This window comes from Periophthalmus magnuspinnatus, chromosome 15 (assembly GCF_009829125.3).
Source record: "Periophthalmus magnuspinnatus isolate fPerMag1 chromosome 15, fPerMag1.2.pri, whole genome shotgun sequence".
In the NCBI taxonomy this organism is placed as follows: domain Eukaryota; kingdom Metazoa; phylum Chordata; class Actinopteri; order Gobiiformes; family Gobiidae; genus Periophthalmus; species Periophthalmus magnuspinnatus.
In genome coordinates, this window is record NC_047140.1 from 19,657,840 (window position 1) to 19,673,672 (window position 15,833).

At 36.6% G+C, this 15,833-nt stretch overlaps 1 protein-coding gene across 14 annotated transcripts in view; it reads right to left on the reverse strand.

Annotated features, from left to right (window-relative positions):
* The window catches only part of lrrfip2 (leucine rich repeat (in FLII) interacting protein 2), a 33,253-nt gene that overhangs the window by 3,503 nt on the left and 13,917 nt on the right, over positions 1-15,833 (reverse strand). Inside the window, exons 10-22 of one of the 14 annotated variants that reach the window (XM_055227163.1) lie at positions 14,787-14,870; positions 13,396-13,473; positions 11,729-11,785; positions 11,120-11,176; positions 9,689-9,757; positions 8,037-8,144; positions 7,308-7,358; positions 6,518-6,649; positions 5,418-5,489; positions 4,156-4,326; positions 3,300-3,392; positions 2,294-2,386; positions 1,131-1,232 (exon numbers count right to left, since the gene is read on the reverse strand). In XM_055227163.1, coding sequence (XP_055083138.1) covers positions 1,131-1,232; positions 2,294-2,386; positions 3,300-3,392; positions 4,156-4,326; positions 5,418-5,489; positions 6,518-6,649; positions 7,308-7,358; positions 8,037-8,144; positions 9,689-9,757; positions 11,120-11,176; positions 11,729-11,785; positions 13,396-13,473; positions 14,787-14,870 — 1,167 coding nt within the window. The remainder of the gene's footprint in view (positions 1-1,130; positions 1,233-2,293; positions 2,387-3,299; positions 3,393-4,155; positions 4,327-5,417; positions 5,490-6,517; positions 6,650-7,307; positions 7,359-8,036; positions 8,145-9,688; positions 9,758-11,119; positions 11,177-11,728; positions 11,786-13,395; positions 13,474-14,786; positions 14,871-15,833) is intronic. The other 13 variants (XM_033979460.2, XM_033979461.2, XM_055227164.1 and 10 more) reach the window with 13 other exon arrangements.

The following is a 15,833-nucleotide window of genomic DNA, read 5'->3' on the forward strand; positions in this document are numbered from 1 at the left end:
GTGAGTCAGATTTAAAGTCATCAACCTACAATACTTGTTGTACATTTCAGTAGTAAAATTCAAATATAAAACAAATTAAACTACCCTGACTGACTGAATACATGAGTGACTAACGCTAATAAAATCAGCAGAGGTATAACTTTTTCCACATAGCTGTTGCTAAATGTAGAATCGCTGACTGCGTTTAGTTCAGAGCCGTGAGCAGTTTCTGAACCAATAAACAGCAGTAATCACACACAGAGGACCGAGCATAACAGGAACCATATGAGACGACAGAGGGAGAGAGGGACACGATTCAGAAGGTAAAAAAACACCGCATCAACGGCACAAGATAAAGAGGATCTGTACTTCAAAAATGTGGTTCAGTCAATAACAGTAGTGACCTAAGTACATTTACTCTCTAAAGTACACGTCAGCAGAGAAGATAAACATGCTCCTATTGAAAGTGAAGTCAACCGAACTAGAAATAAATCTAACCTACTTTAACTTGGATAGTTGTGCTAAAAGGTGTAGTGTGTCATTTTTCAAGTGAAAGGTATGTCACCTGCTTGTCTCCATGGAGATATGATTGCTTTGCCAAGAATATTCCACAAAATTGCATTAAATCAGTGCATCTCCAAGAAGACAACAGATGACCACCAGGCCAAGCTAGAGGTAAATGCAAGATGCAAGTTAAATGCTATAGTGTGGATATTCCAGGGAAAGAAACAACATCTCCAAGGAGACAAACAGGTGACAGTCCTTCCACTAGAAAAGTTACATATTGCGCCTTTATATACACGCAACATGAATGAAGTACATATTAGTAGTCATAATGCAGTCATATTTAAAGAGCCATAAGTTTCAGATTTCTACAAGCAGAACAAGCTCTTCTATGATTTTGGTAGGTTTTATGTACTTAAACTGAGCTAAGCCTATTCAGCTTTACAAATCAAAAGTGTGTAGGTTATATAACTGCCCCTTTTTGTTTCTTAAAACATGGGTATTAGTTTAGAATTAACTTCATAAAATAAATGGAAGATAACCATCTCATGAACTCAGTTTACAAACTGTACAACTCAAAATAAAATAAATATATTGATATAATTATGTTGTCCACATATGCACTCATACATTTCAGAGGGACCTACCTCTCCTGCTTTGGCCTTCCCCTTGATGTCAGCCAGTTCATCTCTCAACTCATCCCTCTCATTCCTAATGCAATCAAAGTATTCTTTCTGCCTCTCTAGGGCCTGGCCACGCACACCACAGGAGAGAGAAGAGAGACAAGAGGAGAGGACATTTGGAGAGGACATGAGAGACAGAATCAGGGAGACTACAGTGGAACATGCACAGACACATGCAGAGTGCAGCATCCATTCAAAACTATGGATGAGGAGACAGGCCCACATGTAAGAGGTCCAACTACGAGGTCTTACAAATCCTTTGAAGTTTAATTGTTTGGAAAAGTCTTCTTTTTTTTTTTTTTACTTTAGTTTTGAAATGTATGCCGTTTCTTTTCATTGTGTTAACACCAGATGGCAGTATGAACCCCATTGAATTAAAATATCTTCAGTTACTTTTCAGAGATTAGGGTCATTATGCCAAGCTTTGTCAGACAAATGGAAAACTTGCATTGATTTGGAAGTTTACAAAGTTTTTATTTTATATATTTTTTGTGGCTTTTCTAAGATTGTTTCTTATAAACAATAACAATCCATAATCTTAAATCTAATATTTTTTAGCATATTTTTAAAACAGCATTCACAATATTGCTGTGTGGCAGCTTATACATTTGACCCACATCACAGTTTGGTCAATCTCTATGACATGCTTACAGGAATGCAGCGGAAAAAAGAGGAGAGATGGGAAGAGGGGTTTCTGAGGAGGAAAATATTGCTTTTCTATTTCCTGAAACACAAACTAAAGTGATTATATTTCTCTCCAAAACTGTATCAAAAATATGCTATATGTGTTGTGTCATGCTAAAAATAAAGTAACTTCTGCAGCCAAACCAAGTTGTCTAATTCACAAGCTAATAACCACAACAAGCTTCATCTTCAACTATGTTGGGTTAGTCATGAATCAAAATTAAAAACCTGGTTATTTCAACATGCAAAACTCCAAATTAAACTTAAAAATCACGCATTTTCTACAGTTGGGTCTCTGTCATGCAGAGGCAGCTTTAGAGGCAAAGACCCTTGAAGGAATCCCTCTTTATTAGGCACTCTTAATAGAGAGGATCCTGCACACTGGTTTCGGGTTCAGCTTTTGCCTCTTAGAGTCTGCCTGAGCTCCACGAGGGACCTCCTACCCCGATCTTTTTGTCCTTCCAGTTTATCGTTTCCTGGAGGTCAAACACCTCACGGGTCAGGGTGTCTAACTTAGTCCGCATTTGCTGGTTCTCCTGCAGTGAGCGAGTGACAGAAGAGAGGATGGACAGAATGAGTGAGAAAGAACAGTAATGAACACAGAGAGCAAGAGAGCGAAAGAGAGAGAAAGAGACAGAGCAGGAATTTTCCCATGCAAACATTTGATTTAGAATAGGAAACACTGAAAATGAATTAAACTTGTATTAAAACTAATGCTGATTTATGTAATAATCTTTGTCAATACATGGGTAGACTGTTTGACTGCCTGTTTGTACAAAGCACAAACTCTGTGGTGCTGCTCATCTTGTCCAAGAAGTTCTTGAAAACGAAGATTTATCGCAGTGGATTTATTACGGACCCTCTATTTATTTATCTCAACAACTTTAGTAGCCCGACCAGCCAAGTGGTGGTTAGCACTCTCGCCTCACAGCAAGAAGGTTCCATGTTTGACTACTGACCCGCCCGAGCCTTTCTGTGCGGAGTTTGCATGTTTCGCCTCGTGTCTGGGTGCGTTTCCTCTGAGCACTCCTTGACTTAAAACTACACACTTTCCTGTTCTTCAAAGATGTCTGGGACCTTGATCTCATCTTGTTCACCATCAAACTTGTGGGAGAAATTATTTGCTGTGAGCAGGATCCCTGACAATGCTTGATTCGGGCTCACCAGGCAAGTACTTTGTTGCCAATGGAAGCTATGGTTCTTCCTGTTTGGGACTACTGGGACATCTGTAGTCCATGTGGGGTTGACTTTTCAGTTGAACCTTGACAAAGTTCAGCTGGAAGTGGCATGAGGCCCAGCAGTTGTGTGAACCAGAGCGCTGACATGGACTTAAATGAATGAAAAGAGAAATTTTATAGAAAAAGACTAATGTCCGTCTTTCCTAACAAAAACAGCCTCTTCTGGTAGCCTGGAAGGATCAAACCTTTTTTTTTTTTTGTATTGATTCACCTCTATAAGCTCATCCCTCTGGCGCAGCCCCTCTTTCAGCTCTTCCTGTTTATGCTGCAGAACTGTACACTGGTGCTTCTGTCTTTCTAATTCCTGTAGAGAAAAAAGATACAGAGCAACCATTAGAGCTCAACATTTTTTTTAATGGAAGATAATAACACCAACTAATGGTCAATCAGCAGATGTTTGTGGGGTCAATATTTAATATTTGAATTCATTTATATAGTTAAAAATTACCAATGGAAAGCTGCTCATTATTGCCATGTTTCCTGGGAATTCTGGCTTAGTATCATTACATTTTTTAAAGAACCAGCCAGCTTAAACGTTACTGGTACCCAAATTACTATTTTTCTGTACCCATGCAGTTTTCATTGTAATATAGAATAATAAAACTTTATATTTTTAAAAAATTCCATACAAAATGTATTTCTTTGCGCAAAATATGTAATTTTAATAGATTTTTCTATTTTCCCTAATACATAATATATGTTATGTAATTTCAATACAATATAATTTTTCTTTAATATTACTATTTGTTTTTTTTAATACTAGTTCTGCTATAAATCAAGCCCATACTAAAACTATTCAGGAGAGGTCTCATTCTGCCCTGTAACGAGATTTGTCAGTATCAGTAGTTGTTCAAATGGGTGTATAGTTTCCACGCTAGTTTAAGTATTTTTTTTTAATCTGGGTATACATTTTTTGACAACTCTATTTGTGTAACAACATATTTTACTATTGAATTCAAGAATACAAGTATAAACAAGCCACTAATGAGAAATCAGACCAAATCATTACAACAGTCACATTATTGACATAAATCCAGTTGTACAGTCACTGGTGTTAAACTGGTCACCTTTGACTTGTCCTCCAGCTCTCTCTTCATCTCGGCCATCTGCTCCTCCATTTCCTCAATGACGTCTTTGAGTGTATCTGTTTGGTAGATGAGGTTTGCTTTGTTGTTGTCCAGCTGGGCGTTGGACACCATGGCTTTCTTATACTTCTCCTCAACTTCTGTCAATGACTCCTGGTTTATACAAATTATGATTATTAGTAAGAAATAAGGGAATTTTAACACAACCCAGCCATTGTACATGCATCAGGACTGGGCTCTGTGCTAAAACATCAAACAAAGTGCTTATCTAGTCAAAAAAAAAAAAAAAAAAAAAGGAAAAATATTTTTATTTTATTTTCTCACTTGGAGGAAAAAAAAAATCTGATCTAAGACTTTGTGATTCAATGAAATGGATAAACTAAGATTGCATTGAATCCCAAAATTTCTGGATCTGGATAAAAAGTGTTACTAGAAATTATATGAGGAGAAAGTGGGACTAGAGGTGAAGTTTGTTAGTATACTACTGGTGCAAAAGTAGTGACAAAAAAGTAAAAGTGCAATTTAAAGTGTGCCATCACCCTGTGTACCTGTATCAAAGTGGATCTATACACAGAGGATGTCATTTTAATATTTAATCAAACTAAAATACAGTAAATTACATACAACAAATCCCAATGCTGTTGACCTGGTGGCTTGACCTGCTTGTTTCCATGGAGAGTTAATGCCATACTGTGGAATATTCTGCTCACAGCAATGACTACTCCATAAAGACAAGCAGACAGCACACCCTCCAACAGAAAACAGAAAACTTATGCAGTGCAAGATTTTTTTTTTCCCAAAAAGTCTTTCAAAATATCTTGATGTTATTGAGTGTTAATTTATTATAGGCTAGTTTAAAAAAACGAGCAATATCACCATTGAAGAAAAGGTTAGTGCGTTTTTTTAAAAATCTACCTATAAACTCTATGATATAAATTATGAACAAACCTCTAATCTTACTCAGCAAATTTGTTTGCAAGCATGTACATTTAGATAACCCAATACAAAAAGTGTCTTTTCAACACGCCACAACCAGTGAATTTCCTCAAACAACAAGTGAAGATAGGGTCATGCAAAGGAGTCATTTTAGCATTTCAGGCTGGGAGCACCAAAGAAGACTATGGAGGGGAACAGGAGTGGGGTTAGTGGCGCCACACTGCCCCCAGGAGGGACGACAAGGTGATAGGACATAGGTGCTAGGACACAGGAGTTAGGAGGCATGCTGCGAGCTCAGGCCCCTCTACCTTCAGCTCTTTTAGGCCCTGCATGTAGCGGCCTTCTACATCCTGAATCTGGTCCTTTAGTTCAAAGATATCCTGTAGAGCAGATGGGGAGATGGGAGGAAACGGATGGAGGGAGTCAAGGAGATTATCAAGGGAGAAAGAGATAAAACAAGCCCCCAAGTAACCAGGAAGACATAATCCAGCTGGTAGACATGACCACCATAGAGCAGTAGACCATAGCATACAGTATAAGGCATTAAAGGAGACATAGGCAACATTCAATTCATCCAATCCTCCTCGTGCATTAAGAAAACTGTGCAGACACTTAAAGAGGCAAGGAGGGAAGCAGGAAGTTTACATCAATGGAATAGACATGGAACATCTGGATTAGCGTTTAGAGCTAAGGGAAGGTGCTATGAGTAGCTAATGCTAAAAACTTAGCACAACAGTTAGCATATGATAACTAAATATTATAAGAATTTGAAAATGCTCTTAAGGTCAATGGCTTTTTTCACAATTTGTTTAAAACTGCTGAATTGTTGTCAAGCCGGATAATATTTTGGCCTGTCTTGTGTCTGAAAATGAGATATGGTATCAAGGGGCTCAGTCAAATTTAAGTACAAAACAAGCTTAATGACTTAGGTAATGTCTATGCCCTCCATATGGTGGACATCTACATGAAGCAGTTATACATCTGGCATTGCTAAAACACATTCATAGTTTAAAATATGTTCCCATTTTCTGGTTTTGTTAAACATTTGTACAAGACAGCTAAGACATATTTTACAAGCCTTTAAATTGGCTAACTTTCCCAATATAGAAAATACAGCTATGTGCCATTCAAATACACTATACATACTATGCTATTTTATCTCGCTATACAAACTAGAAAATCACATTGACAACATCTGTTGATAAAGGTCTTAAAGCTAAGTTGGCATATTTAATTATTCGAGGCAGTCAACTGTAATTTTAAATGTTATGACAACATTTTGTTCAGCAACATTTACAAGATACAACAACTTGACTCAAAAAACAAGAAGCTAATTGGGTAAACGAGTCTGTTGTTAAGCTGGTAAATACATAATACATGATGTACAGACTTGAGCATTCAAACTCACCCTCATTTCACTCAAACTGGTGTCAGGATCATAGATGCTGCCTGTGTCTGTGCTGCCCCGTCTGGACGAGGTGCCCCCCAAAGAGGCGAGGGTGGCAGCTGAGAGCCCGGGGGTGGCACAGCGGGATGAGGGCTGCAGGGAGAGAGCGATAGAAGAGCAATAAAATACAACAATACAAACACATCAACAGAACAGAGCAACCCAACTCCAAAGAGTAATTTAAAGCCATCACGTGACGACTGCGAGTGGGTCATGTGTCTTTAACCACAAAGAGAAGGGAAAGTAGGTTGAAATCTAAATTAATTAAACAAGTATGGTCATTTCAATTAGATTTTTTCCAAGTATAGGACTGCAATAATGATTTGTTTATATATTTTTTCAATAAGTTGACTTTTCAAGCAATTATTTCTATTCTACTTAGATTTTCTTTGACAGATAAAGGTAAAATATGCCAATTGAAGGTTATTAGATAGTTTCTAGCATATTAAACTTTAACAAAATAAAAATAAAAAATCAAATGAAATGTGGCCCCTTTGATTATGTCCCTGTCCTTGTAACAAAACTTCTTGGCTTGTGTTTTAAAGTCTGTTTTGTCCAAATGACTAATAACTTGACTAATGATTATTAAAATAGTAAAAAAAAGAAAAAAAAAAGCCAATTATTCCAATGAATTGTTGCTGTCCTTAAATAGTATCATCACTTGGGTTTGTAGGGTTAAAATTTAAAATAATAATGCACTGGCTGCTGAAATGTACAGTATATTTAATGGGTGACTTTGCTAAGTACTTACTGAACTTACCCGGCTGTAATCTGAATACTGCTTGTCACATTTTTCATCCAGCTGCAAAACAGACAAAATAACTTACTTTTTCTATTTTTAATAACATGCATTTTCTCTTGTCATGCTCTTTACCAGTTCATTGCGATTTCCTGCAAGTTAAAAAGTTAGTCAAAACATACACGTTGTGGATAAGTGCTGCATATTCACAGATTTTTTGACAGGATAACACATCAAAACCGAATGAAAACCCAATCTTGTTTGGTTAGCCACAACATATTTTATTTGTTAGACGAGTTTTATGACCATGCCATTCAACTCCAATGCAATAAATTGTCTGTGAATCCTAATATTACAAATGTAAAACACACCCAGTGGACTTTTTTTCCCCTTCATGCATCTCTCAATTATCAGCACAACATTTCGGTAACTCTTTTAGGGCACACAAATGTCTAAATTAATTTGATTTTAATGTACGTGAAAGATCTTTTATAAAAAAATAAAAACTACCAGCCCCCAACAAAACCATCATACAAATACAAAGTATTAAGGAGTTTTTTAAATAGGAAAATATCTAAACAACACATTTATAAGAGCCAGATAAATAGTAAAACTGAACAATTACAAGTATGCAAATCTAGTTTGATGTTAAAATGTATACCCTGAGATAAAGTGTTACCAAAATGTTTTCCTTGTTTTCAAATCGCAAACCCATTTCTTGTAGCTTTACCACCAACTTACAGAATCCAGATCAGCCAAATCGTCGACATCGGACACAATGCTGCCCCTGCGATTGGAGCGGCTGAAATAGTCTGCAGCAGATTCACTAATGTCCGAAAAATCAGACGACTGGCAACCAGTGAGAAAAACATGTAGACAGAGAGAGGGAGAGCGAGAGAGAGGAGGTAGAAAGAGGAGTGTCATAGAGAGAATAGGACCATATTGTGTGGATTTGAAATGGTACTTGAGGTATTGAAACGGGCTGTCAAGAGAACAATAAGGTGTAGGTAATGAACTCACACAGACTGGAGTGTAAAGGCTAAAGAAAGGCTAAGTCACACCCGCTTTAACACAACACTGTCGGACAGCATGAGAACATTTTAAAGCACTTCTTGCTTTGTGATCATTTTACTCTAAGATACAGCAACTGAATATTTTCTATAGTAAGTATTCAGATTATGATGATTTTTGTGTATTTTTAATGTAATGGTTTGTGAGAGCTAGGAATTTGCGAGATTTTAATACCAGGTTTCTAATTTCACAGAATGAAAATAAGGTACGTTAATTTTAACAGTGGAAGACACAGTATGACGGGATTCAATTTAGAGCAGTGGTTGATATTAAGCCGAAAGTCTAACCTTTAAACATGAATTTTGGCCAATTAAATGACAAGTCTCCTTGTTGTATCTCTCTTGTAAAGTGTCCAAAAATGACACTTAAGGAAGGAATGTGCTACATAAAAAAAAATAATAATAATAAAAAGAGGCTTTTAGCTGATGCAGTTCTAAACTTACTGTCACCTGGGAGTGGTTTGCACTCTTTTGTTAATTGGCTTTGCTTTGGAAAAATGAGTTGGCATTTTCCATTCTGAGAGCCAGGCTGTTTCATTAATGGGAACTAGTTCATTTGAGTTTGTATGCTAGTAGCTGCAGCCGGTGTGACATATATTTTAAGCATAACAAAAGATACAAAAGAGATAATGAGTTTGGAGGAGTTGGTTTTTCACGACCCAGTAATATAGACACATAATATAGTTTCCAATAGGTACAATGGAGATCATTCATGTCACAGTGAAATGACTTTGTCTTTATGTTTCTATGTGAACAGGGGAAAGTGACATAATTCAAATGGCATTTTGTGATGTAATAGTATGAGGCTACAGCCCTGAAGAAAAAAAGAGGGTTATGATGTATATATACCATTAAAATATAGTATGTCATGTTAAATTTAAGAAAAAAATAGACGTTTCTTACAATTGGCTGAACATTAGTTTGTGTGCACTAATTGTGAAGTTGGGAGCCTTTTGTTAACCACTGATTTCTAATTAATATAGTTGTATTGTACATGGATACATGCTATAAGGGTTCAAATAAGTAACTTGAATTGAACCAGATTTACTGCTGCTGACATTTGTTCTCTGTCATCTTTTGTTAAAATAGCTCATTCAAATCCTAAGGTAAATATAGTAAGTGGCTATTAAGATATTCCAATGTAAACTAGTAATTAGTGCCAATTCAGATGACATTACCAGTAATTGTGACATAATTGTAGCAGTCTTTAATTATTGGAGTATTGGTGAAAAGCAAGGGCATGACTTAGCCTTTTAAACACTGTAAAAACGTAGTATTAAATATTCTTTAAATATCCTTTAAATATTTCCCCCCTGCTCTCACCACACTGTCCCTGCGTCCGCGGCTGCAGCGTTCCTGGGACACGCTGCTCATGGTGTCATCGTCAGAGGACTGAGAAAAACCACACACAAAAACACCAAACGCACAAAGCAGATGAGAATGGCAGTTATGTAGGATGACTGCATGCCAACGCCACACACACACACACACACACACACACACACACACACACACACACACACACACACACACACACACACCCACACACCCTTAGTTTGAATAACCACCGAAGACATCTAACCAGGCGCACTCTCAATGAGTCCATTCACAAAGCACTTATATCAAATGACGACACATGCAATGCCTATAAATTAGCTCTTTGTCTAATGCGTGGAGGATAGACTTAACATAAACTGAGGGCTTCCATTGCACAATCTTATGACGACCTTGAAAAAATGTCAATGTGGCTATTTAATGAATGAAGCCGACCCCACAGAAAGTACACAGTTGATATGGATGCACAATAAAAGTTCATGTTATTTCCTCAGTGAATGCTGGATGTAGTAAAACAAGGCTATAATGTCAAGAGGATAAATGTATGTATGACAATAAACTAAACTGTACTTCCTGTAGGCAAGATTTCAAAAGTAACAAATTATTAAAAGTAACTAATGCTGCAGAGTATGGAGCACAACAGTCCCACACGCTTCGATGTCCGCTTTGGTTCTGGAAGTAAATTTTCCATTCATTTTTCCCATAGATTTTTCAAAAGAGTTCAAAGGCATCGCAGAGGCTAGGCAGCTATGTGCTAACATATCCATAATGTGAGTGTTTTAAGTCCAAAAAGCATCTTTTAAAAAATGCAAGATTCTGTAAATTATTTTTATAATAATAGTGGTTCATTAAGTTTTGGAAACAGATTGTAAATAAAATTATAGTCCATGATAGGTCATTAGTTACCATGTAGCCGATTAGCCCTTTTTTTTTATCTATGAGAAAAATGAATGGGAGATTTTACCATTTGTATATAACCAAAAGCTTAACATTTTTCAATATTTTTTCCATTCATGCTATCCAACTTTCATGCCACTGAAACTTCAAGCAATTCCTCAAGTTAAATCCAATATAAAATATTTTTTGAAGAAACATCATGAAGGCTACACATGCTAATGTTAACACCTTTGCATCTGTCTATATAAGCTTAAAAACTGAAAACACACTACTCAATCTGCACTATACAGACAAATCATCCAGATTCTTAAGTACTTTCCATCATTTCTGTTACAATCATTATCACAGAAACCACTGCAAAAACTATTACAGTTCACAGCTATGTTTCCTAAAGTAACCTTGGTTTTCCTATTTTTATCCGTTATTAGTAAAAGGCCTCATGCTTGTTCAGTCTGTGTTAGGCGTGTGGATGCTATGAGGTGTTAGCTAACGTCATGCGGTTTGGGCAGTGGTCGGGCTCACCACAGGACTGCTGCGAGTGGAACTGGCCCCAGAGGAGTACCAGCTGTACTCAGAGGGCTGTGGTGGAATAGGACAGGAGTGAATGAATGTCCAGAGCAACTGCGGCTCGCTAAAAAGATCCTATGGAATGGACTAGAGCATGCAATACATCTCAGTTATCTTCATCGCAAAATCAGCTGATGCAATACAGATGATACACAAATAAAATAGGAACAATCATGTTAACTACTTTCTAACATATGTTAATTTTAAAATACAGAGCCTGCAATTTTGAAGTCCCAATAAGCTTGACTATTTACAATGGAGCCTTTAGTCAGTGGCTTCTTAGACCAAAATCTTTTGTAGTTGAACAATTATTTTATTGAGATTCTTAAGAATTTAAAGGGACAACAGCAGGACAAGAGTATACAGGGCATGTATTTATTTAATCAACCAAAAAATTATTCAGTTGACTACAGCCCAAATGTACAGGACTTTCAGAAAAATTAAAATACTACCTATTATCTATATCTTGTTGAAAAAAAAGGTCAGTATCAGTATGAATAAAGTTTTACATTTTCCTCATATCATGCAGCCCTGCTAAACAGTGACTGTTGGAGATAGACTTACAGCTCGTGAACTGTAGCCTGAGCCGTACAGACCAGCGTTGTCGTCATAAAGAGAAGCCTGAGGGGCAGAACGTGGGAGACTCAGCAAAACACAAGGGGGAATGAATCATAACTGTAACTAAGCAGGCCCAGGATTCAGATAAAAACATGATTTCTAACATCAAGGAGGTCATTTATATTTTGTAACTAGTGAAGTATCACAAATATTGATCACGTCATGTTGAAATTATTAGCATGTAGCCACATCTAAGCTAGCTACAATGTTATACCGTCATCTGCTTTCATGTACTGGCAGTATTGAAGACTATGTTCTTTTCCTTTGGCCTTCTGGGTCTGCATCTAATCATTCTTCTATGTGGTATTAGAGAGATAATTATGAATATTTTATATAAAATGCCTTTCCATACAACATACAATTATCCAAACTTGGGAGCACCATTACATTAGAAGATGGTCCTATGTAGTTGCTGGTAAAAACTACTCCACTTAAAAAGTTAAAATGCAACTAATGTAACGGTTAACGTAAACTATTATTAGGGATGTAACGTATTGGTGATATTGAAATATGTCGCTGTAACAAAATTACCTCGATATCGGTGTGGTCTCTTTTCGGTATTAAACAGCATGTATTTGTGCGCAAAATAATAGTTTTGAGTTTGTGTCTGCGGAAAAAACGAGGACTTCTACATACAACTTGATCTTTTGCGCCACATGACCCATCAGATCCGCAGTTTGAGCCAATAAGATCGTACGCAGTGTGCTTTCCACATTCGCATCAACAACAACAAGTTGGAAGTTGGAAAAAGGCTGAGCAGAGACCCTGAATGCCCCTGCTGCTCTTAAGTCCCAGATGAATTTTGGTTTTGCTACACCACAAGAGCTAAAGGAGAAAAGGAGACAGATGAACAACAAGCGGTAGTAGCAATAGCAGCAGTAGTAGCGTTATCTCTGCTGAGACACAGCACATGTATCCTCAGGAAACACAAACACCATGAGAACTCACTTTGCAAAATAACATTCAGAAAAGTTCCACAAATTTGTCAAAAGTTATGCCCAGTCCAGGCAGCAGATTTCAGAGCAACAGGACTGTGCTAAAACAGCACAAGGTTCACTGCAGAACACGCAGCCAGTGATTCACAGATGTTTTCTGATGTTAAATTTTAAGAATATAAATTTTACAGCAGTCTTATTTATCGGGTAGGCAAAGGATAACAATATCACAATAAATATCGTACTGTGAGGTTTATAATTAAATAATATACCGTGATACTGGATATCGTTACATCCCCAATAATAATATTTGGGATTTTTTATTGATTTCAAATGGCTAAAGCTTATCAGTGTCACTTTTATTTTTTAGAGTAAAAAATGATTAACCCCAAAAATATTTCTACAAACTATGTAAACTAATTAACAATACAGCAATATAAGAGAGTCAATTTGTATGTAAATCAGAATAAACAAAGGCTAGCTTAACACTAAGTCTGGCCTTATTCAACTCAAGTGTGAATCTTAAGCCCCTTGAGTGTCCTGTGCCTAAATATAACCACTCCTGACCACTTTGGCCCTGCTATCAGATGAATGTGGGGGGGTAGGTCAGCCACTGTAAGGGGGGATTTAAATACTTAAGTTTAATGCATACTGAACAACAGAGTGCTTCAGACTGACCATGCTCTGGCTACGGGACAGTGAAGTGCCAGCAGTGGAGGCAGCAGAGGAGATAGGGGTGATGGTGGTGGTAGTAGCCTGTTGAAAAGAAGGAAATTAGCAACAAAATGTCATTGTAGAAGCTAAGAGGACAAGACAGAGACGTGAGGTGACTGTGACTAGAACAGCTGTGGTCAGGGGAAAAAAGGACTTCAAATCTGCTGACAGTGAAGCGTTTAAGGCCAAAAGGAAAAGTGGCTGACAATGGTTTTGTCAAGGAGAGATGTTATATTGATTTTCAAATGTACTTAACAGTAGCTACATTATTTAACTGCCATAACAGATCTATACACTGCACAAAGTATATTACAATTTCAATATTTACTTGCCTCCCTTGCATTATTGCAATAAGTTGTGGACCCACTATGAAATTTTGGCTCATTCAAACTAAAATGATAACCGGCCAAAATATTATACATAGAGCTAAATTTTTTTTTTTTACGCTGGAATATATCCCTCTCAAAAGGTAGTTTAAATAATAGGATCAAGGAAATTTTTTCTACAAACTGCTAAAATGAAATACCAGCTTTTTTAGACCTCATATTGATCTAAATTAAATCTAACTAAACAGCCAATAAAACCATATGAAAATTAAAGCCTAAGCTATGCTCTGCAGATAAAAGCATTAGTATTATTGCAGGTAAAATGGGATATAACTTTATAGTATAGTTTAGTTTTTTATAGGCACTTGGAATATAGTATATTACCATGCCATAGTTACTATTATCTTTGACACATGAAGTAACTAAATGTTCACTTTCACCTAAATGTATATAACAATATATAGCTACTAATAGTACAAGAAACTAAATGTGACTCTATATTGAATATCTAATAAAACAAAGTGAAAGCTTAACTCCCTGTTCTGAAATAACCCTTAGCCTTATCTGCAGACAAAAGCACTATACTTCAAGTAAACTATAAAATTAGTAAATCACTAAACCAAAACATTGATTAAGTTGGTTTCTCCTACTCTTCTGGCCCTGTTCACCACAAACCACTGAAATAACCCTATGAGCCATGTCTGCAGATAAAAGCTCTAGTACATCTGCAGGTAAAATGAGACTGTATTAACTATACCTTCAATTGTAACTAGATTTTCAATATATAGCTACTGGGGAAGGCAAGGCAAGTTTATTTGGATATCACAATTCATACACAAAGTAATTCTACAAAATAATACTACTATTGTAAGAAACCAAAAGGAACTCTTATGACTTTATATTGACCACAAATCAAATGAAATATCTAATAAAACAATGTGAAAGCTAAATCCCCTGCTCTGAAGTCTCTCCATGCCCCATGTCTGCAGATAAAAGCACTAGTACTTAAGCAGGTAAAGAAGCACAGACCCGCGGCTGATAGGACGAGGTGGAGGAGACAGGTTTGGTCTTCGTTAGACTGGTGTAGTTCCTTTGATCGTGGTACAATCCCGTCTGGAAGTAAAACATCAAACCACCTCAAATACTAGACTGATTTAAATCTCTTCAAAGGCATCCACACTGCAGAGCTGGGGCCAAACCAAGCATAGTGTATTGAAAACTAATGGCAAACCATGCTTATATCAAGTAGGGATGTCAAGATTAACCGATTTTTCAGTTACCACAAATATTTCTAGCCACTGTAGGTTAATTGTAGGAATTTTAAAACTTGTGGCATATCGCATGTATGTCTCACAAGGTGCATCGGCGAGCACAATGCGAGTATTCACAGTGTTTTGTGTGTGCACGTGTGCGTGTGTGCATGTGCGTGGAGCCCAGTGTGTCACTCACAGCTAACCTGACCAGCTGGAAAAACAGTCCATATCCTTAGTGCACGTGTATGGCGTGCACGCAGGAGAAATAGCCTAATATAATTATTATTATCATTTAATTGTAAAAGACTAAAAAGACTATTATTGAACTTACTGTGATATAAAAATATACATGTTTTATTATGAAAAATAAAGCCCATAGGCCTGTAGTATAAATTTAAAAAATCTGAATGTTTTTCATTAATCGTGAATAATCGTAAAATCTCTAACAAAAAAAATTGATATCGTGACATCCCTAATATCAAGTCAATCAATGTATATCTGTTACGTATTCACAAAAAAATCCAAACTACAGGGAAAATCAGTTGATCACATGATACAAATTTAAACTGGTACTGATTAATGGAGTTATGTTGTTTTTGTACTACAAAACCTTTATGACAAGTCATTATCGGCAACACACACTTCTACAAAACGCTTAAAAAAAGCAACAACAAAAAAAAAAAACCACACACAAAAAAAACAGTTAACTATTAGTCCAGAGATTCAAGCAGCAAAAGCAAGCAGTTAATCATTATAAACCTATTTTGTTAAACGGGTCAATGAATGCTGTAGTTATGCAAATTCGCAACAAAATCATTATGAA